We start from the raw sequence: 22599 nt of genomic DNA, 5'->3' as shown, positions 1-22599 counted from the left end.
AAGCTTATGAGTTTGTCAAATGTTTCCTTGATCATCTGGACCAGAGGCTCAAACAAAGTGTTTAGAAAACTCAAAATTTCAAGGCAACTTACTTCAATAGATTTTAGATTTAGAACGCTTTTGTTTTTAAAAAGTTTTAACAACCAATAATCTTTTGTTGAGATAATTTACTTTTATTCTTTAGATATACTTGGATCTTTGAGTTTCAGAAACCCCATAAACTTTAACTCATGACATATGTAGTTCATAGCCCACTGTGAAAAAACAGTGTGTTTTGGTCAATGCAACAATGCAAAGAGTCAAGTTTATCTGAAGAGGAAAAGTAAATTATATCAACAAAAGATTATAAAATATAATTTTAAGATTACAAAACTTCTTTTAGTTTAGTTTGTTTAGTTTACAAAACTTAATAGTCTGATTATTCAAAGCTCAAAAATCAAGTGAGAGCAGTTGCCTTGAAATTGAGTTTTCTCAACAAAAAAAAATGTATTTATTTATTTTACAAAGTTTTAAATTATTGAAAAAACAATTTTTGCAATCCAGTTTTATACAGTGTGGATGAGAAAGTAAACTTATGGGAGTTATTTATTATCAGTATCTGATGATGAAGTAATATTTATTAAAGCAAAGTGATATTTATTGAAAATAAGAAGTCAAGATTTTTATTTTGTATTGCTTTTATTGTGTTTCCAAGTCATTTAAGGCACCTTAAAACTTGTTGCAAGAACACATTTGGGAACTATGGAAGAGAACAAAACACACCCAGATGTAGCATAAGAAAATATCTTTACTTCTTAAAACAAATGAAATACAACACTAAATTTGGGGAGAACCAACTTGGGCAGATCCAATCTGCAATGATATGATCTGGTACAAAACCCCGTCACAGAAACAGCAAACAGAAGTTGGAAATTCAACCTTGTATAACACTTTAATATAAGATGAGAGAAAGAAGAACAATAACATCACCACACAAATACCAAGCTGCAGTGGAACATCGGGTCTGTTCTGTTATTAGTTAAATCATTTTTGCTGTCTGTTTGAAGGGGGAAAAACAAAAAGAAAAACATTTTAATTCACAATTATGACAACAATAGCTCCATTTAGGGGTGCATTTTCATTTTGTTAAGAGTTCTAATACAATATTTTTGACTCATAAATAGGTCTTTGAGCTTTGCTTCACTGTAAATAGACTACACAACTATACACTGCTGAATTCTGATTACTGCTGACAGGTAAATTATTTCTATCTTGTAGAAAAGTAAAATTTCTCATTATAACACATCTGCAATCTAAAATAACAGACTGCACACAAAAAGCTGCACATTCATCAAATAAGAACTATCAGTGGTGCCTTTTGCTATCGTAAAACTCAGTAAACTCAGTTGTTCTGCAGAAAAGCAAATATAAACACAAGTCATAAATCAATGTCTGCCTGAGGAGTGCTGAACCACAAATAAAATAAGAAAAAGAGATCACCAGTTTTTTGACCTTAAGGCTGACATATGTCAGACATGGTGACTGAATCTGAATAAGTTCTGATTCTCAGGGAGTCGACAGAGTGCTCTGTCAAATGTGACATGAGTAACACAAAAAATTAACTTAATGGACAGGTTGAACTACTATGATATGGCTTTTGGTCTGTTTCTGTGAGCCGTGTCTTTTAACGTGGTAGACTATTCTTTCCCATGGCTGTCATCAACATACGTTATAGTTTAGTGTAACTAAAAGCAGAAAAAAACCCATCTGTATATCAAACCTTGTGACCTAACCTGCATCCTTACAAACAACATCTCGTCCTGCTGAGAAGGATCCTGACTCGGATTTGTTCATAGCTGAATGGAAAAGCCCTGAGTGACCAACAAAAAAACAGACCCCTACAGCTACTGTGTATTCAGCTAACACTGTACATGTGAATGTAGTATGATCTGTACTGATATTTCAGTTACGCTCCCTATGAGGGCTGTGGAGTAATATTGCTTCATTTTTCTGTGACTTGCCAGGTAGAAACCTGCCCAATAGACACCCATGTGTGTAACATAGTGTATCGAAGAGGACTGCTTTCTTGCATGATTTACAGTTGAAGTCAATGGAAATGGGCACAGCCAGCAAAGCATGAAGGAAGACGTTCTGCATGGACAAAAAAAACACTAAGAAAACCACCATTGTTTACTGGCAAAATAACATTCACCTGAGTAAATGAGGGATGAATAAGATGATAAAGCACTCTACTGTCTTGTACTAATTATGCATTGACCAGCCCACGAGTGGTTAACTTGACCATGTTTCAGACGATGCCCTGCATTCTGGTGTGAAGCCTTCCTGGGAGGTTACGGAAACTCAAAAAAACACCTACTACACTCCCAGCTAGTCCTAAAAAAACATATTCATCTCATCTCCTTGTGGAAAAAGCATCATATTCATACACTTTATACATCTAAAGAGAGGACAATCAAACAATATTTCCCTTTTTAACACAATGTTGTGTTTTTACATTGTAAAAGTGATTTCAACTTAAATATCTAATGTTTAAAAAAGCAAACCACAAGTACCACCTTTCATTAAAGCATTTAGAGGATCTTCACCTAAAGTAGGTGAAGGCAGTAGTAGTTGCTTTCATTCAAATATAATACAATAAAAGCTCTTTTTGCACAATTGTTATAAATGTGACATCAAAGGTGGGGCTCCCTGTGTGCATCATTCCCAAGAATCAATTTATAACGGAACAAATTTATGACCATTGTCCATACAGAGTAGAAGTGAGCCAGGTCTCGCTTTCATTTTTCATTTATTTTTCAGGGAAGTTGTCCAACTGTGGAAGACGAGGTGACCTTGCTGAATGGCTATAAGGTAAACTAGTGATATGTCATTTTGATGATTGCTGTTAAGAGGTTCAGGTGGCTTTTGGGTCACCTCACCTCCTCTGAGTACCAGGCAAACCATCTGTGTGTGTGACAGCCTGCATGGCTTCTTCAGGCAGCAGGGATGGATCACTAAGAATGGACGTGCTCGTGCTCAGCTGGCAAAGGGTACTCAGCACCACTGAAAAACAATAAGCCACAATTTACTAACCATAACATGACTGTAAAACATTTTGAAGCTACAGTATTGCTTCCTTACAGACTTTGGTCAATACTACAGCTAAGCTATTTGTAATGACTAGGTTACAGGCAAGGGCTGGATTCTGCTGTAAAAAAAAAAGACAAAAACAATATATTTCATGAAAGTGTAAATGTGCAATGGAAAATCATCAAGGTGCTGGGAAACTGCACGTACTTGGGGCATCAAAATAAATTCATCTTGGGTGCGTCAGTACTGGAAGCAAACTTGAAAGGATGGCAGAAGAGATACTTACACACCAGTTCAGCTGGGCTGGAAAGCCACAGGCTGAGATTAATGCAAAAATATTTTATTTTGCACTGTAAGCACCTTTTGTTTGAACACCCATGTCTTAATTAAATAAGACTATTTGCATTTTCTCAGTCTGTGGACTTTTTTGTGGCTTCCTAGCCCAGCTGAACTGGTGTGCAGGTATCTATAACTCTGTGATGAGTAAATGAGTCAATGCACTTCAATGCCTCAAAACAGAAATGGGACCCTGCCACTTCTCTGCAGCATCCTGTACACCATTATTTTTCTACTTGAGCCAGGCAATATAACAATAACAATCATATCACACCCACACAGGATTAGCAGTGTGAAGCATTGACATTTTTTTTTTTTTTACATATTTCTTTATTTAATATGCTAGTATCGGATCAGTACTCAGCTGATATGCAAAGTTCAGGTGATGTAATCAGTATTGGGAAGGAAAAATCCATCTAAACTTCTCTACATTGTGGCAAAAGTTGTAATTTGCCAGGACTTTTTCCATGACTGCTGCATTAAATATGCATAAGAGCCCTGTATGTCAGACTGAGGGCGATTTCAAACAGTCTTACAACTGATGATTTGACCACAGCACACTTTGGATTGTTAACCAAATCAATAAATTTGAAGGGACATCCCCACTAGACATGGAATAAAGACGTAAAAATATAACCTTCTTGATTTCTTTAGTCTTCTGTAGCGACATAGGCTGAGCCTCCTAAAGCTGAGCTGTGTGGTGCTAAAACTGTGACCACACGATAGAAATCTTTAGACGTCACCTAACATTATCAGATCCACGAAGTGCAATTGCTGAAGTCAGACTGAGACCGGAAAAAAAGCATAGCATTTTCACTAAGTGGGAGGTTAAAAAAATGATTGGAAAGTAGCTCATCACTGTTTCTGCTCATGAATCTGAAGTTGGAGTTGTGTCATGGTTGCTTGGTAGCAAAATAGAAGGCAACAGAGATAGTGACAGATAAAAAGTAGGAAGAAAATCTTGAGAAACTGAATTATCCCGTCTCCACAGAGTAAACATCATACCGTACTTGAAGCATTTGTCTATACTGGGTCTGTCTTATCCACGTGATTCAAAGCACTTCCTGTGCAGTTTTCTTTCAATATGTGTGAATATTCATGATATATTTTTAGATTAACATGATGTATATGATCCTGGTATAAGCATGGCAGTGTGTGTGTGTATGTATGTGTGTGTATGTGTGTGTGTGTGTGTGTGTGTGTGTGTGTGTCTGAACAAAAGAGAGTGCTCTACTAGCCAACACCTGTGTGCTTTGAGCGCAGCCGTTTGCAGACGTATTTAGGTTTGGTAGTGAAGTTGTCTAGTGGCAGTAAATGTACAGTTTTCCCATAAATAATCATGGCAGAAGTCGTCCAATTTATTCCCACGCCTTGCTCTGCAGCTGCGGGCTTAAGTAATTAGGATGTCTACATGTATCTGCAAGTCAAATGTAACACTTTAAATACATTTAAGGCAAATCTGGCAATAAAACTAAACATCAAATGTAAAAATATAGACACTCGTCCAGGTAAATACATGTCATTTCAAAATTATAAGTGTGGAAAAATTACAATAATTGGTTGTGTTTGAGAACATTTGTCCAAATACATTTTTTTTTAGCAAAAAACAAAAACACTGTTGCAGGGTAATAAAGGCATTCAAATTCAACTCTTGTGCTTGAACTGAATCTAAAACCATTGAAGGCCATCACAAGACTGTTTAATACATTTTAAGGCCTTTATTGGTAATTGTGAATTTGACTTTTTAAGGACCTGCAGCGACCCTGGTAAAAGAAACGTCTATGGGGAACAGAATTAGAGTAAGCTGCACTCTGGCTCAGGAGCCCACTTTGTTCCACCTAGGTTGCAAAATGTAGATAATTATATTTTTTCAGTACCTTTCTATTGGGCATCAACCTCAGAATAGATGCGTACTGTTGAAAAAATGGACCTGAAGTGTAAATAAATGCTCCAGGGTGTGCTTCTGTCTGTGAAATGCAGCTGGGATATGAGATGCACAGAGCTAGTGAAGACGGGTGCATAAATTAAAATGTGAGAGACGTGTGAGTGAAAAACACATCTGACTCACTTGCAGTCATGACATGAAGTTACGCATGATGGCATGCAGCTGGAACACAGTCCATTGTGGGCTGCAAATGATCTGTGATGATGATGTTTTCTGTTTCTATTGCAACCATGAAGTAGGAGGTCTGGTGACATATAATACCTTTTGGGTGTCTGTGCCCGTGTGTTTGTGCTGGATGTCTACCAAAAAGTCTTTTACTTACTGGGTCTAAGCATTGGAAGGGAGCAGTGATGATTGAGCCATTGCAGTGTGGTCTGATACAGTTCTGCTCTGCTTGTAGTTGACACCATCCCATTGAAAGACTCAAAGAGAGGCTTGATGATGATGCTGAACTGGAATGGAAGACGGTCAAGGATCACTTATACTGCAGAGTGAGACAAATGCACTTCTGCTTGACCATCTGTCTGAGCTCCTGTCGTGGGCTCTTCTCAACCTCTTTTAAATGTCCAAATCTCAACATTGCTTATTCTGTTGCTTCCATTACCTATTCTCACAATAAATCAGCCTATTCTATTCTCACAACAAAACATTTCTAAGTCTCAGATGAGGTCATAGACTTAATGATGTGTCATTCTACATAAGTTTTTTTCTGGCATCTTTGCTGAAGACAGCAAGACTCAGTCCCACCTCTTCCCTCTATCACAGCTGATCGTAATCTAATGAATTACATTAAATAAAAAAATAATTGCTTTTTGGGTTTTAGGCCAGGTAGGGTCACTTAGTTGAGGTTTTACTTCTACTTTGTTTCATTTAGTTAGGGATAGATTTGTATTTGCAGAGTCCTTTTTGGTTATATTTATTTTATGTAGTGCAACAGAAAGACTTTAAAATGGTTAGGTTGCGTAACATATCCCTTCTCTCAAGTCTACCTCTACTGTGCATGACACAGGATATGACACCCTGTTCAGATCAGACTAATTCACAGACTCAGACACAAAAGAGCTGCAGATCAAAGCAGAGTGCTTACATCGTATTCTGTGTTATGACTAAGCAGCAAACAGTGTAAGTCAGTGTTAGCTCTTTCATTAAAGGATACAATCCAGAACTTCCAGTCCTGAAGAGTGCGATTCTTAACATATTCATTGAACTTCTCTTGCATGTGGTCCTGGCGATGCCGTCTGATGGGCACCCCTGTGGCGGGCAGCTGTTCCTGACACATGCTGTGTGTCAAGCAGTGATAGAAGAAAAAAAAACAATTGAGAGTTAATGTGTTAATTGTCTGTGCAGCTTTTTTTTTATATCATAAGAGGGGTGAGATATATACCTTATGGAGGCGTTTAGCCCCTCTATCTCCTCCCGTAGTCTCTTGACCTCTTCCTGCATCTGCTGCCTCTCCTGCTGGAGCTTCCCAATGTGCTCCACTGTCTTCTGCAACGTGACTGCATTAGTGATCTAAATGCACAAAGTCAGTCAATGTTAGAAAGGGATAAAGCAAATCAAATATTTAGCATGGTATGTGGAACAAATTCCTGTTCATAATCATGACCAAAAATGTGATTTTCTAAAACTATTGTTTTACAGAGACACAGGGGTACACAGACTTACATTTGATTGTGACTTCAGAGTAGGAACCAGGTTGCAGAGTGTTTTAAAGCCACTGTTTATGTTTGATCGTCTCTTTTGCTCGGCGGATATATGTGTTGTCCTCCGGCACTGTCACACAGTAGCAGAGGAATGATTACACAGAGGTTTAATAAGAGTGTCATATATTACAAATGAAAAGGGGACATACTACTGATGATAATAACAGAGCTATACATTTGCTGGAGCACTGAGTTCAGTCAATTCATATTTTCAAAAATATTAAAGGAAAATTTGGCACCATTTATGTTACGAAACAAACGCACACAAAGACAAACCTGATTTTGTTCATTCTTTACCAGAGGTGTACTGCTGCTGCTGATCAGGGACTGGGGACTAGGAACTTGATCTAACCCAAGTGGTGATCCTTGACCTGATCCTGACTGACTGTGAACTGGAGGGAAGAAACAAGCAAGTTACACTTGTAACAAGTGGTGGGTTTGGAGTAATGCTATGCTTTGGGTAGTGTGAACTCTTACCAACACTAGAAGAGGCCTTCTGATTTTTGCGGTTGGGAGAGTAAGACTTTTCTTTGGGGACAATCGGCTGGGGAGACTTCTGTGTTTGAGACACAACATGAAATCCATGAGGCTGTGATACCTGCAGAGAGAAAAATTAGACAATGCAAATATAAATTAAAAAGATGTGAATGAGAGGAGTGAGAACCATGACAATAAAACATCTTTCTTAACTGTGCCATTAGTCACTTGAGTTTTAAGATGAGTTTAATCTCACATTTATGAATTGCACACATTAGGACAAAATGAACAGTGAAATATAAATAATGCAGTTTTGTAAGTTTCTGCTGACAAATAATTTCAAGACTCACTGTGGTGCAAGAAGTAAAGGAAAGAGTGAGGATGGCACTGACAGAGCTGAAAACATACCCCTCCAAGATGAGAAGGAGCGATGACCACTCCCGCATTAGGGACCACATCTGCTTTCAGAGGTGTTGGTGTGACAATCACAGCATTAGCTGAAACGGTGAATGGTGAAGGGGCTGAAACGGTGAACATTAATGTTAAGGGATGCAATGTTGGTTTTATGCGTGTTCATACATGAATATACATAAATGACTTCTCATTTTTTACATTATCCTCAGTGGCTCTTCCATTTATACAGAAAATAAACTCATCCATTTGAACAGCTTTCAGGTCAAAATTTGCACAAATCATCATCTTGAAAGTGAATTTCTTAGGATAAGTTTTTCTGTTAAAAAAAGCAGGGAGCTTAGAGGTTGGGGTGCTGACTGCAATCTCTCTCTCTCTCTCTCTCTCTCTCTAAGACATATTTATTAGGTTAACACTTTATTAGAGGTAGTAAGTATATTAAACAGCTTTTCACACTGCAATTCAGCCCAGGCTAAGAGAGCTGTAAGCCCTAAGGATAGCCCTGGGATATGAATATGTTGTGTGAAAAGCCCTAAACAGTTTTTTGGTCCAACAGTCCTGGAAAACATGTTGAACTGGTTAAGATTATTTTGCAGATTGAATAAAATACAAAAAAACATGGAATTTGTTTGCTGTAGACATTATTTTCTAAATGTATCCAGACGCAAACATAGTTGCATTGTAAATCTGCCAGCAGTTTTCCTCTGTGCTTGCCAGAAACGCTTGAGCGCTATCTTGTGGTAATTAAGGTGAAGTGACACAGCTCTACTATCAGATTGACAATGTTAAAAGGGGTAGTTCTGATTATTTGTGTGGGCCTGTATAAGGTACTTATTAATTGTCAGTGTATTACCTATAGTAGATAGCCCAAGTTTGTACACTGTGTTTAGACTATTTTCACAATTTTTTTGACCTTGCCATCAGACAGTTTTTTCAGACAGCAAACTGCTGTTATATATGCCAAATATCACTCTCTCCGAACCAACCAAACGCCATGGGGGCAACCAGCAATTTACTGTGCAGAACACAGCAGTTGCTGGCCTCAGTCAGTTTGTGCGTTGCATGATTTGCGTGTTGTAAATGGAATGTCCAGAGACCAAAATAACACAATATCACAAACAAACTAACATATCAAGACAGCAGTAGACCATCAACTCCAGTGTTCACTGAGGTAAAATGACTGATTTCACCCATGGAATTAGGATGGTTTGGAGAGTATGACTTGGCTTGTAAAACCGCAATTTCCTGTCAGAAAAAGCTGTTTGGTGGCAAGGTAAAGCGATGAAAATATTGTAAATATAGCATACACTTAAGCTGATATTGAATTTGACCTTTTGTAAGTGGCTAAAATACCTTTTGTTACTGACCCTGTCTACAGCAGCTCAATGCTTAGCTTACCTTCTGGTGCCCCTCTCTACTTCTTCCAAATGGGGCCGTGCTGACTGGCACCTACTGTAGGTAATAAACTGACTACTGATAAGTACCTCAAACAACCCCACATTAAATAATCCAAACTAGCCCTTTAAATGTGCAATTTTTTCAAATGCAGAAACAATATCTTGATCTTGAGATCAGCAACAACAGACCTGCGAGGATGAGGTGGGAGGAAGGGAGAGTATTAGCAGGAGCAATCCTTTGCACATGGCGGTTCTTGTTGGCACTAGATGGCTGAAAGGGGCGAGGCAGGGCAAAAGTCTGAGGGTGCTGGACAGAAGTGGCAGGCAATGAAGCCAAGGGCTGGAGCTGAGATGGAGGAGGTAGAGGTTGTGTGGATATGGAGCTATACTCTGTGCCGTGGCTGAAGGTGGTGGCTGCATTGCTGGGCGTGACAGTAGAAGAGGCTGTGTGTGTAATCACAGAGGGGGTTACAGTTTCACCAAGTGCTGAGGTGTTGTCCAGAGGTGAGGGAACTATCGGTGCTGCTGAGGTCATGTCCTGACCTGAGAGGCACTGTGCCAGAGGATCATGGGGTAATGGTTGAGAAACTGAGGGAACAACTGCTTGATGACTCTGCACCACCTGCCCAGGAAACAGAGGCATGTAGTTTTGTACATAGGCGGCATCACCACCACTGCCACCAGTTCGACTGGTTTGACTGGCCATGGGAGAGGGGATGGGCAGGGGGCCAGGAGGGGAGATGTGGTTTGTTGTGAGTTGCATGGGAGACATTAACTGGGCCTGGAAACGGATGACAAAGGAAAAGGGAACAAACACACTTTAGTACTTTCTTTTACTGCAATATGATAGAGAAGAGACACAGTTTCATACAATTTCATATTAGCTGTAAATTCTCTCTTTCTTGTTGGTTAAGATTATGACAGTAAAAACACAGTCATACTGCATTTCTCATCTATACCCTTTACGTGGTTTATCTACTTGTAAATAGTGACAATGTCAGAAGTGGACTAATTATTCATTCGAATATTGAAAGGATAGCTTGGATTACTTGATGTAGGGTTCTGTGAGGTACTTATTAGCAATCAGTGGATTAACTACAGTGGATGGAACTTGAAACACCTCCAGTTAGAAGAAACAGAGAGGCGCACCAGTATAGAAGCAGTATAGAAGAATATTTAGCTTACAAAACAATGGTTTCCTGTTGAAAATGATATTTGATGGCTAGGTAAAGATATTCCAAATATAGCATACGCTTAAACCGAATCTTTACATGCGACATTTTGGGTGGATAAAATACATTTTGTTGCTGACCCTGTCCACAGCAGTACCTTGCTTAAGCTTCTGTGCTGGCACTTCCCTCTACTTCTCCTAAGTGGGGGCATGTCAACAGGTAATAACGCTGACTATCGATAAGCACTGCTTCTAACCGCATACTAAATAATCCAAACTATCCCTTTAAGATTATGACAGTAAAAAGGCAGTCTCACTACACATTCTAAATGCTCTACATGGCTTATACATTTGTCAGCAACGACAATGTCAGAAGTAGACTAATCCAGTGGTTCCCAAAAAGACCAGGGGAGACATATGGAATGATATTAAGTTAAATGAAAATGATTGATGTAGGGGAAATGAACAAATAAGTGTTTGGTGATGCTATTATACTGACTTTTATTTGACTAAAATTCAATTTGAATCCTTTTTTTAAATCAGTTGTTTCTCCAATTATTGTTAATGACTGATAATGAATGTGGGGTGAGGGTGGTGTGTGAACCTTTTTCAGCTTCTGAAAGGGAGCATGCCAGAAAAAGCTTGGGAACCACTGGACTAATCAGTCACTTAAATTTTAATGAATAATTTACTTTAGCGACGGCTCAGAGTTGACTTCAACCAACTTGCTCTTAAGAAAACAATAATTTTCTTATTGTGACACTTGAATGAGAGGGGAAGGAGTAGCTACATTTATGTCTTTGTATTCCTCAGTTCAGGGTCATGAACAATGCATATCTTTTTAGTCTTAAGGATATACTTACATTGATGTCAGGATGTTTTTATGGTGCACAAATGTACAAGAAGAATAGAAGATACTGCCAAAATTTCAACTGGCTACATCACACCTTTTTAGGTATTTCCAATATCTTCCCATATATTGAGGAATAGATTTTAACTTGTTTAAAAACCTGGCCATGAAAATGCCCTTGACTACACTAACATGCTGCCAAAAAATGTCTTTGGCAGGGCTCACTGACAGTTACTGCTCTTCAGTCAGAAAAGAACGTATAGTAAAGCTGTATTAATGGACACAACATAAACTCTGAAACATACTTTCACCAAAATATGGCCAAATAAATTACTTCTGGGGGAGCTTCAGGACGGATGAAAGCATGAAAGTCAGGCAAAATATTTAGCCATATTTTGAGAGAGCATTTGATTCTTGAAAGAATATAAATTTAATGTTAAGCAGTTTGAGCAGCAAGTCATGTATGAAAAGTGCTATGCAAATAAAGTTTAGTAATATTATTATGTTACATAGATTTTTTGTGTAACTATATTAAGACAGAAATATGGTAAAAGATGTGGTGGAAATCCTTATAAATTGACTAAAAAAATTAAATGTCCTAAATCTAGGAAAAATAACAGTCCTTGCACAAACTCTCATCATGGTAGTGTGTGTTAGGGACTGTGCCTTGGGTCGGTGTTTACCTGTGACTGAGAGCTGCTGCTGGGTAGAGGGGTGACAGATGATGCAGTGGGGGAAACAGAGGGGAAGGTGGGCTGACGGAGGCTGTGAAATAAGTCTGGAACAAGAGTCTCTATGTTAGCTAGAGGTTAGTAAAACCACACTACTTTTTGTGTTAGGCTAAGCCAATTGCTATAGCAGAGTTACAAGAACATGTGCGCTTGATTACTGTAAAGTGTACAAAATTAGTGTGTGTATGCAGTGCTACTGCAGCTATGGATGGCGCCTTGCGACTACCTTGTAGCGGATCAAAGGAGTCCATGAAGTCTAGGTTGGGTTGTAAGGGGATGAGTCCTGGTTGAATCATGTCTGCGTTCCCTGCATGAGCTGTGGAAGGTAAAGAGGCAGAGGTAGGGAAGACATCTAATATTTTGACAGGTACATAACATATTGTTGAAATCCAGTCCTAAGCAGCACTCATATTCAGACGCTACATAATTATAGAAATACATAATAATAGAAAAATATAGACTGAACAAAAGAGAAAAGTTAGAATTTGTCTAAAAAAAGACAAAAATATCTATTTGACGCATGTCAAATAACAGTTGTCAGGGCATAAAACCAATGATCTGCTGATCTGCACATACACATGACTTGATAGTTTAACAATGACAGAGGCCTCAGTGCTTAAAAAATGTTTAAATGGAAAAATCAAATTGAATCATTAACTTCAAATCAAATCATGGATTTGGTGAATTATGACAGCCCTAGCCATCATATTGTGCACTTATTTACAACCACAAAAACAAACAATAAAAAATCAATTTCTTTGTTCTTATGACAAAATCCAATGATGTTATTTTCCTGTGAAACAAAATGACTTGTGCATATATAGGCTTCAATCAACCACTTTCAACCAATAATATCACAACTTTTCTTTTTCGACTTTTAATCAACTTTTAGTGGCTATATCGCCCAACTCTCAATGTTCAAATTCCTCCCAGCATTATGTCCCGTCTGCCTATCCTGTTTCACTCAGAAATACATCACAATACAGAAGCCTGATAGTCTCAAAATGTTGTTTCATATGGATTTCAAATCAAGTATTGAGTGACAGGAAAATATTAAAAATCTATATATGATGTCTCTACTGCTTTCATAAAATAGAAAGTTGATGATTTTCTCACCAATCTCCCTTGGATTGGGCCAGGCTATGTGCTGGTGTGAGGCCAACGTAGAGAACAGTGTGTCTGAAAACTCAGACATCAGAACATCCATATCAAATAGGGGGTCCATCTCCATAGGGGCAGGCGTTTCATTATGCTTACGAGGCATACGTCGTGCTGCAGTCTCTTCATCCTGATAAAAGGAGACACGGAGCATGTCTGGAGAGACTTCCCCAAACAGCGATAACTGCTCCTCTGGGCCCTTTGAATATTCAAAATGCAACCACCAAGCCAGTTAATGACACCCAAGCATGCGGTGGTGAGTTCAGCCAACATGGGATGATTTTGTCTTCAAAAAATAATTAACCTTATTTATATAAATATATATGTGTTTTGTGCAAGTTACAAGCTACATTAGGTGCAAGCAGTCAATTGTTTGCATAGTCAAAGATGCAAAGTGAAAGTATACAAATAATGTGCAAGTGACCAGGTTAGCATAGGTTAATTCCATCAGTATCAACATCTGGTTAACAAGATGCTGATAGTAATGTCATGTTGATACTAACAGCACTTTGGTGAGTTGAGCATGATGCAGCTTTGCATACCTTAAGCAAACTTGAGAGGTCCTCGTCCTTGTGCTTCTGTAACTATACAAGAGCCACATTAGATAAATATCAATGTTTTATGACCAATCAAATAGATAAATCTACAAAATACCAAGTGTTTCCATAAAACTGAACAATACAGTACCCTTTTCTTAAAGTATGTTCTCCACTTGTGGTATTCTCTTATGACAATTTCAATTCTTCTTTTCCAGCATTTCCCCTCTGTGCCAGTAGCCTGCAGAGGAAAGAGAATAGAATAGATATTTATTGTCCACCCTTCGCATGCAAAAGGAAGAAATGTGTCTTTGCTTACATGTGCAGAAAAAACTGCTATTAAAAAGGGAAAAAGTGAGATGGGAAACACAACAAATTCCACAACACACATAGCACAAAGAAAGGAAGTGACAAGGGAAATTTAAAAATGAATGACAAGTACATGTGAAAGAGACCGAATGGTCCATCAGAGGATTTCAGTAACACTGTGTGCTGTTTTCACACCACATAGTGACATTTTTTTTTCCAAGTTTTACCTCAGGAGGACGATGAATGTCCAAGTCCATACTTCCATCCAGGGGAGTCACAAAGTGACAAACAGGATTATCCCTTTTCTCCACATCTGGGGGTAAAAAAAATAAAGTTACACCCAATTGTAACACACGGTTCCTCGTCTTATGCACATATTTCTTAATGCTATAAAGATCAGAAAGTGGTTACAGTGACATTTAACTTTTTGTGACACTTGCACTCTTTAAGCTCACAAATTTCCTCACCATCCAGGCCTTGCTGATTGGTTGTTTATTTTGTGTCATAATCAAGACCCCCAGCAAGTGTCACAAACAAATATCAATAATTACACAGAATATTAATCATTACACAACACAAAACAATGTAGATTATTACTTTTCCTTTTATAAGAAATCCTGTGATCTTTATCACACATGCAGACAACAGCTTCACCAGGGCACACCAACATGAACCGTTTCAGGTGAAAGGTCAGAGCTCAGCTCATAGCTCATGAAAAGCCTGACCCAGCTTGTGTTTATTTTTGAGACATGAATGAGAGTTGCTATTTGTCACTGTCAAAACTGCTCATGGCATGTAAACAAACTGTTACTAGCACTGCAGGAAGTTGCAAACACTGTGCCAATATTTATCTTGAAAAAATTATATTAAAAAAAAAAAAAACAGAACTCAGTTCCATACTGTGATAGTTCTTGTTTTTGCGGACAATGTTGCAAGTACTGTTACATGTGGGTTGTAATAAACATACACATGTAAACTGGGGGGGAGAATAATGCCTGGTGACGTCCTGGATCCTGAAATGGGCAACATGCACCAAAATGTAGATATATCAATATAAATACTATCATATTTATGAAGGAGTCTCCACACTATTTTTGACAATAGGTTCTTAAATCAGATTCAAATTTCTTCATGCATGCAGCACCTCAATTTAGAACTTGTGTATAGAATATAGTGGCATCTAGTTTGCACATTGCAAACATGTTGTCTCATTCTACCATTGCCAGCTTGTAGGAGAACCCAGGGTGGGTGTGAAATTTGCTTATAAGTTGAAAGACCCTGTCTGGGGCTGCAACATGGCAAACTCCATGGGAGAGGACCCATATGTATGTATGTATGTATGTATGTATGTATGTATGTACGTATGTATGTATGTATGTATGTATGTATGTATGTATGTATGTATGCTATATTTTGTTCATTATCATGTGCAATATTTTCAATATCATGGACTTTATGTACATTTTTTTCTATCATATTTAGTATCATGTTTTAATACCTTGTGCAGTATTACTTTCGCTATCACTATTATCACGTACAATTCTGTTCGTTATCATGTGCTATCTTTGCATTAGTTATGTGGCGTAATATAACCTCTTTATGACCTCTCAATATATTACTCATATTACTTTCAGTGTAACTGCCATTACTACTTTGTCTGTTTAGCTTACTTTTGCACTTAATTTATCTTACTTGTATTGTTAGTGTATTAGGCACTGCATTTCATCCTTATACACTTCATATTTATATTTATATTTGATGCTCTGTTGTTGTTATTCTTATGTTACTGTAATTTTGGAGGAATCACACAAGAACTTCCTTCTGGATTAAAAATGTTCTGTGTTATCTTATCTCTCTATCACTTTAAGGCAGGCGTCTCAAACTTGAATTGGCTTGGGTTCACTGCTGATGCCGTCATCTCCTGAGTGGGGCACGTCAATGTTCAGTGAAAACACAATGATTCTTATTTTCAGGTGATTATACAATCATGGAAACATATTTACAAATATTATATTTTATCTCTGCCACTAAATCATCATAAATGTTGCACACTGGACCTTTAAACTCAAAACTAAAACAATAAAACCTACCATTTATGGATAAAAAATGAAAGAAATGGTGTGGATCTCTTACACTGCATATACCAGGCCCTCCATATGGCGTTGTTGAGGCGGATCTTGTCTCTCCAAAGCAGTTTTAGACCCTTGAAATTCTTCCATTTAGGAGACACCAACTTACCACTGAAAAAACAAGAAAAATAACAGTGAAATAATTTTTCAAGAGATACATGACTTTCTATGTAACAAATATGAAGGCTTAACTTCTGAAAGTACATTCCCAGTACCTCAACAATAACTCAGACTCTCAAAGACTTTTCTCCATTGTGTTATCAGCAGATGAAGCCTGTTGCCTTTATTGTTGTTTGTATTTCTACCCCACAATAACACATCGCTGTAACTTTTTGGATTTGTTAAAGTTTGTTTTATCGTAAATCTATTCTGCTCAACTTTAATATCGTGAAACCAGCATTTTGTCTCTGTCAGAATCTTTTAACATGTGATTTTACAACACTTATTTTGGTATTAATAGTGATGCTTGAAAATGACCCCAAGCTTTGCTTGCAGTGACACTGAGCCAGAGTTCATCACTCAGTAAAAGGTAAGACAGCACCGTTTGGCGACAGGAGTTACATGTCTGACGACTGACTGACTTAAATTTGACTCCTAATGCCATTGCACTAGGCTCTGGAACAATGTGTCTTGGAGTAAAATTAAAATAAAAATTTTAAATGAATTTGAAACGAAACAAAAGACAGAAATAATGTCAAAAGAAAAAAGGTCCAGGTAACCTTGACCAACACTGGCGCTGTACTGAAAAGACTTCAAGAAATAAAGCAAGCAAAACAAACAAGCAGGAATTTGCCAAGGTCAAGCACAAGTTAGAATGATAATTACAACAGTGATATGGAGACAAATAAAAAAAAAAGAGTCAAATAAACTGAGAGAAAACAACACACCATACCTGCCAACATTTAAACTTAAATACAGAAGGTTTTTGATGGGGGTGACAAAATAAAGTGAAACATTTTGACAACAGCTAAGGTTAAGTTATCTGGCTGAACTGGGTTGTGGGTTGACAAGTTGCAGTGACGATGGATTGTATGTTGTGTGTGGATTGTGCGTGTAGATTGACAAACATACAAAATTTATGGATCCCTGTATGATGATTATTCATAATACAATTTGAGGGCCATGCAATTTAAGGGAGAAAAAATAATATAATAAGAGGGTACTAAATATGGGAGAAAACAGGATATCTGGAGTGTTGGCAGGTCTGCAACACACATTGAGTGCACTACTAAATGTACAACAAGGTGACATCAGAGGAACACATTTGTGTGTACTGCTCTGACTATGTGCAATTCACGGTTACAGCACAGTGACATGACAGTAGCCGTGGTTCATAATTTTGTACAACTTTGTGTCTACTTTCCTGCTTTGTGCCTACTTTCTGTATGTGTCCTTGGGAGTAGAAAAAGCTGTTTCAATAAGTAGCTACAATGAAAAGAGAAAAGGCAGTTTTACAGGGGAAAGGTCTGCAGATCCACAAATGTTCTTGTTATGAGTTATGGCCCTCTAATGACAACAGCAGAACAGTGACTGGTACTGGTGCTTTCCTGCTCTAAAAATAAGCTTCCCGATGAATCTGAGTTGATGCCATTTGCCAAGAGGGAATCCTCTGAGCAGCTGGCTCTACACCAGCAGCACAACAGTAACACTACAGCTGTGAACAGAGAACCATGTGTAATGTGAGCGCATTAATATCTTGTTACCATCAACTGAATTTCAATCCAACTTTTATTTGTACCTTTTAGGTTTTATCTTAAAAAATATCCTGCTTTTATGATGTCTAAAGCCTGTAAACGTATCAATTACACCTTTAATTTAAAGGACTTAATCTGGAGGATGGTATACTTTGAAGAAAAAGACAAAAAGTGATGTCATATTAGGTGGTGACGCTACAGTGAACCTGTAATTGTTCATGATGCAGAAACCTATGTCAGGTGATGTGTGTAAGAAACACTTAACCTGTCCTTTATTTATTTAATTTTTTGTAAATTATTATGTACAAAATATGGTTGTTTGCTTCTTTCAATTTTACACTATTGCACACTAAACAATACAAATTCTGTTGCTGTTATTCTGTCTGTCAGACTAACAAAAACATTAGATGGCAATGGTCTGACTTTGGTGACTCATTTGTCAGTATTCGTGACAAGTGCCAATATCCCACATTAAACTGAATATTTAAAACAATTATTTCTAGAGGACCCTGCAGATTTAATAATTAAGACTGGATAATAGCGCATGCAGCCAGAGTCTTAAGAAATGTTAAAGAGCATGTGCAATATGATCTGTAATGACTGGCAGCTCTCTCTCTTTCTCTCTCCCCCCCAAAAAAGTCTGGACTCATGACTAAAATTCTCAAAATAGTTGGCAAACAGCAATAGAGACAGATGTCACATATATGTTCTCACTACTTGCCTTCAACCAGTGGTGGAGCCAGCTGATATCCAGTATGATAAAAACTAATTCACACAGAACTGGCAATCACTGTCTCATGCATTATATTAATTTGGCATTTTTGACACTTTTTGTTCAAGTTTCCTCAAAATGCATGCAGTGAAAGGGGCAGACTCACCAACTCTAACACCTGACCCACCGCAACTAAGCAAGAACATTATGTAATCCATATGTCATTATGACTATTTTATATAAATATGATTGAAGAAGTCTGGGCCTGTGTTTCCCAGTGTTCCAGTTCAGCACTATCAAAACAAAACAAAAAAAACCAAAAAAAACATCTGTCATAAAAGAAAGAATGAAGTCAGAACTGTCTGATACAATTGAAGACTTGCACAGCCCATGGCAACTTTGGCAAGACATGCTAAAACACTCCTCCCTGGCAGCTTATTTTGGCTCGATAGCACTGAAAGATTACTGTTTGTTCCTGGATGCCTGTTTAAATTGTTCCAAACACAAGTTAAAACAAAGAGCGTTCTTTCAGGAGCACTGCGAGTGTGGTCTGAGTTCATTCCCTGTCCTCAGAGCTCATAATGTCCTAAACTAATCAAGTGATGGAAAGTAACAAGTAAATTTATTCAAGGACTGTTCTGAAGCACAAATGTGAGTTGCTTGTACTTGTACTACATTTTCTGCTGCTTTATGCATCTAATGAACTACATTTCAGAAATAGTGTTCTTTTTACAACAATGCATTTACTTGGCTGGTTACCTTTTAGAATAAGATTTTACAATAAAACTTATAAACAAAGGAAATACTACTATTAAACATCTATTAAAAAAGACAGGTGCGTTGGAGAGAGAAGACCAAAAAATTGAAAAAGGCAAACAGTGTTTGCCTGATGAAGGTCTAGTACTGAAAAGTCGCAAATAAACGACATTTTGCAAGTTGGACAGTGTGCAGGAGCCAACCTTTTTGGCTTAGGACACCTTACAAAAAAGCAGTATATCAGATGATACTTCTCAGATGCTTTCATTCCAGTAACTGGGACCAAAAAGATATTAGTAATAATAATCTGATAATGTCTAAGGCTGCAACTACTGATTGTGTTCATTATCAATTAATCTGTTGGTCATTTTCTCAATTGATCAATTAGTTGTTGGGCCATAAAATGTCAGAAAATGGTGAAAAATGTTGATCAACTATTCATTGCAGCTCTAACACTGCAGCCATTACTTCAGCAGATTATTTCCGTTTTGCTGATAATTTTTCAGTAATTTTATGTAAAGAATTTTGAAATCATGACTCAACATTTAGTATTTTTACTCCGTGGTCTTGGTACTTTTCATCAGTCACCAGGGCTGTTATCACTACGGATTATTTACATTTTGCTGATAATATTTCTGTAGTTTTATTTGTAGAATTCTGAATGCAGGAGTCCTACTTGTTATGGAATATTTTACTTTGTGGTATTGGTACTTTTAATCAGTCACATGGTCCATTATTTCTCGTGATTAGTGACATTTTGCTGGTAATATTTCTGTACTTTTATTTATATTATTCTGAACTTTTACTAGTCATGGAGTATTTTTACCCTGTGGTACTGGAACTTTTACTTAGTCACAGAGGCTATTACTTCTGTAGATTATTTATAAAGGTATAAAGGTACAGAAACCTTTATATATAATTTTGAATGCTAAACTTTTTCTAGTCATGGAGTATTTTTACCCTGTGGTACTGGAACTTTTACTCAGTCACAGGGGCTATTACTTCTATAGATTATTCTGTACCTTTATACCTTTATAAAGGTACAGAAACCTTTATATATAATTCTGAATGCTGAACCTTTACTAGTCATGGAGTGATTTTACTCTGTGGTCACAGGAGCCATTAATTCTGCGGATTATTTTGCTGATAATATTTTGAGTGAGTACTTGAGTATTTTTATACTATACTCTTACATAAGTAAAGAGTTGCTTCTTTCACCTCGGCACTAAGCAGACTACAAATGAATGGTCAAGCAGTAAGTTACACGAGGAGATGACTCGTGACAGCAATTTCACAGAAGTGTGCATGACTTTACTGATCTGTGCAGAACTGAAAAGACGTCAATGTGAACTGTGTGACGATCTTAAGTGAAACTGAACGTCCCGATGTTTTGACTCACCTGTACGCAAGCGTCATGCACTCAAAAAGTTTGGTGAGTGAGGCGTCTATGGAGAGGTGCGACATGCTCGCCTTGCCAAAATGATAGGTCTGACAGGTTTGTTTGTTGACAGTGTCGAAGTCGTAGCCTTTCTTCGGAGGGTGTTCGCTGTGGGGCGAAGACACCATGAAGTGCCCGCTGTGGATGATCTGAGACTCCAGCCCGTCGGATCTCCTCAGCCCCAGGTGAGGCTCTTCAGCGTCCGAGTCGTCCTCCTGCTCCTGCTTTATGCTCGCCGATGGGTGACGATATTTCTGCCGTAAAGACATCTCTTTAGTAGCCATGTCGGTAACGTTAACACACCAGACGAATAGCTAATGTTAGCCAGCAAGCTAGGACAATAAAACTCCCTTTCATGAGGCTACTGCCAACAGCGCTGGAAGACGCGTTTGAGGTTGTTGGTTAAAGTTTGTCAACTTGGTGCCGTACAGTCCAAGTCCTCGGCTCACTCATGTTAAAGCTCTCTGTTGGCATCTAATATCCCAAGTTAACTTGTTGTTGTCTTGTTAGATAGTTGACGTAAGTAAGAGTCGCTGGGACCAGCTGACAAAAAACAGCTTGCAGAGACTCCACCGTCCAGAGCAGGAAGTTCCTGTGTCAAAGCGTTTCTGATTGGTCTGAGTCAGAGCCCCACCCACCGAAGGACTCAAAATAACCCGAAGCGACAGGTCGCACACACTTTTCGGGTTCTAGAGAAAACAATTGTACTCGATATGTATTTTATTCGTTTTAAATGTGATTTTATTTTAATAATTACATTTTATCTCCATATTTTGTGTGTATAGCTTTTAAGACAATTTTTTAAAAATATTTTTTTCTCTTATATTTTATTCTATTTTATTTGTATTCTATTTATCACACACTACCTGTACTTTCTATCCTTGAGCTACTGTAATGACTTATTTCCCTAGTGTGAAATCAATAAAGTTTACATTATATTATGCTCTTCATATGTATTTCTCATTTAAATTTGAGTGACGTGCTGTTATTCCTCACCTGCTTAATATTATCATGTTGATAATAATACTTGATATGTGTCAAAATAATCTAGCCTTCAAATTGCTCCAAAACGATTAATGCCTAATGTCCCATTTACACCTTATATTAACATAAGATCTGTATCCGTATACATTATCCAGAAAAGGGAAAACTCATGTTAATGCCAGGTGTAAATGCATGTGATCAGAATGCAATCAGCAGGTATACACACAATCCACACAACAATCTGGATAACATATCTGGATACAAAAACCCATTTTAATACCAGGTGTAAATGGGATGAAGTGTTAGGTAGGACAAAGTCATTGTTTTGCAAGTCACAAGTAAGTGTCGAGTCTTTGTGCTCAAGTCCCAAGTCAAGTCCATCAGGGCTGCACAGTGGGCTAAATTTGGCCCGCCATAAAGTTCAACCCTACCAGATGTTTCTTCTTATAATAGAGGTAGCTGATTAAGCTGTTTTATTTTTGTGAAGTAAAACTGCTCTTTAAATATGTAGAAACCCTGATAATTAATTAGGATTCTAGCACAATTTTGCATCTTAACAATACAATACAGTACAATAGGGATCCCCTTTTGACCCATGGCCCATTATTCATTTTCAGTTTTGGCCCTCATAGGGAAATGGTCTGGGTAACCCTATCTTATACTTTGAGTTTTGAGTCCTTAACAAGTCATACTTCGCTCTTCACGAAAAGTAATGCCATTTTAACAAAAGTAATACTATATTAGATTTACACAACTAATGAATGCTTTTAAAAACTATTTATTTGTTAAAATA

At 37.7% G+C, this 22599-nt stretch overlaps 1 protein-coding gene across 7 annotated transcripts; it reads right to left on the bottom strand.

Moving 5' to 3' along the window:
* Nucleotides 1-1173: 1173 nt before the first annotated feature.
* mlxip (MLX interacting protein) lies at nt 1174-21429 on the bottom strand. Of its 7 annotated transcripts, none has more exons than XM_084728836.1 (17): nt 20784-21429; nt 16227-16333; nt 14321-14406; nt 13936-14025; nt 13791-13832; nt 13207-13447; nt 12314-12406; nt 12043-12137; nt 9528-10119; nt 7939-8051; nt 7531-7651; nt 7351-7445; nt 7016-7123; nt 6735-6862; nt 6507-6630; nt 5673-5802; nt 1174-3042 (listed from the first exon to the last, which is right to left on the bottom strand). In XM_084728836.1, the coding sequence occupies exons 1-17, from the start codon at nt 21104-21106 to the stop codon at nt 2915-2917; spliced, it is 2616 nt and encodes an 871-aa protein (XP_084584962.1). In that variant the 5' UTR covers nt 21107-21429; the 3' UTR covers nt 1174-2914. The 7 variants fall into 7 exon arrangements, with proteins under 7 accessions (XP_084584962.1, XP_084584959.1, XP_084584963.1 ...); XM_084728833.1 differs by having other exon boundaries at nt 7330-7445; nt 20784-21426; XM_084728837.1 differs by having other exon boundaries at nt 7330-7445; nt 13207-13378; nt 20784-21426.
* Between the last annotated feature and the right edge of the window lie 1170 nt (nt 21430-22599).

The sequence above is a fragment of the Lutjanus erythropterus genome, chromosome 10, assembly GCF_056507025.1.
Source record: "Lutjanus erythropterus isolate fLutEry1 chromosome 10, fLutEry1.hap2, whole genome shotgun sequence".
NCBI classification, from domain to species: Eukaryota; Metazoa; Chordata; class Actinopteri; order Lutjaniformes; family Lutjanidae; genus Lutjanus; species Lutjanus erythropterus.
The sequence above is the reverse complement of the archived record's forward strand: the minus strand, read 5'-3'. Positions and strand labels throughout refer to the sequence as shown.

Bases quoted from the DNA above. Each gene is read 5' to 3' on its own strand.
- mlxip (XM_084728833.1), bottom strand. From the start codon at position 21,106: ATGGCTACTAAAGAGATGTCTTTACGGCAGAAATATCGTCACCCATCG. The intron at 13,448-13,790 runs GTATGCAAAGCT...GAATATTCAAAG, and splicing joins ACCTCTCAAGTTTGCTTAAG to GGCCCAGAGGAGCAGTTATC. The intron at 3,043-5,672 runs GTAAGTAAAAGA...ATTGTTTTTCAG, and splicing joins CCTTCCAATGCTTAGACCCA to TGGTGCTGAGTACCCTTTGC.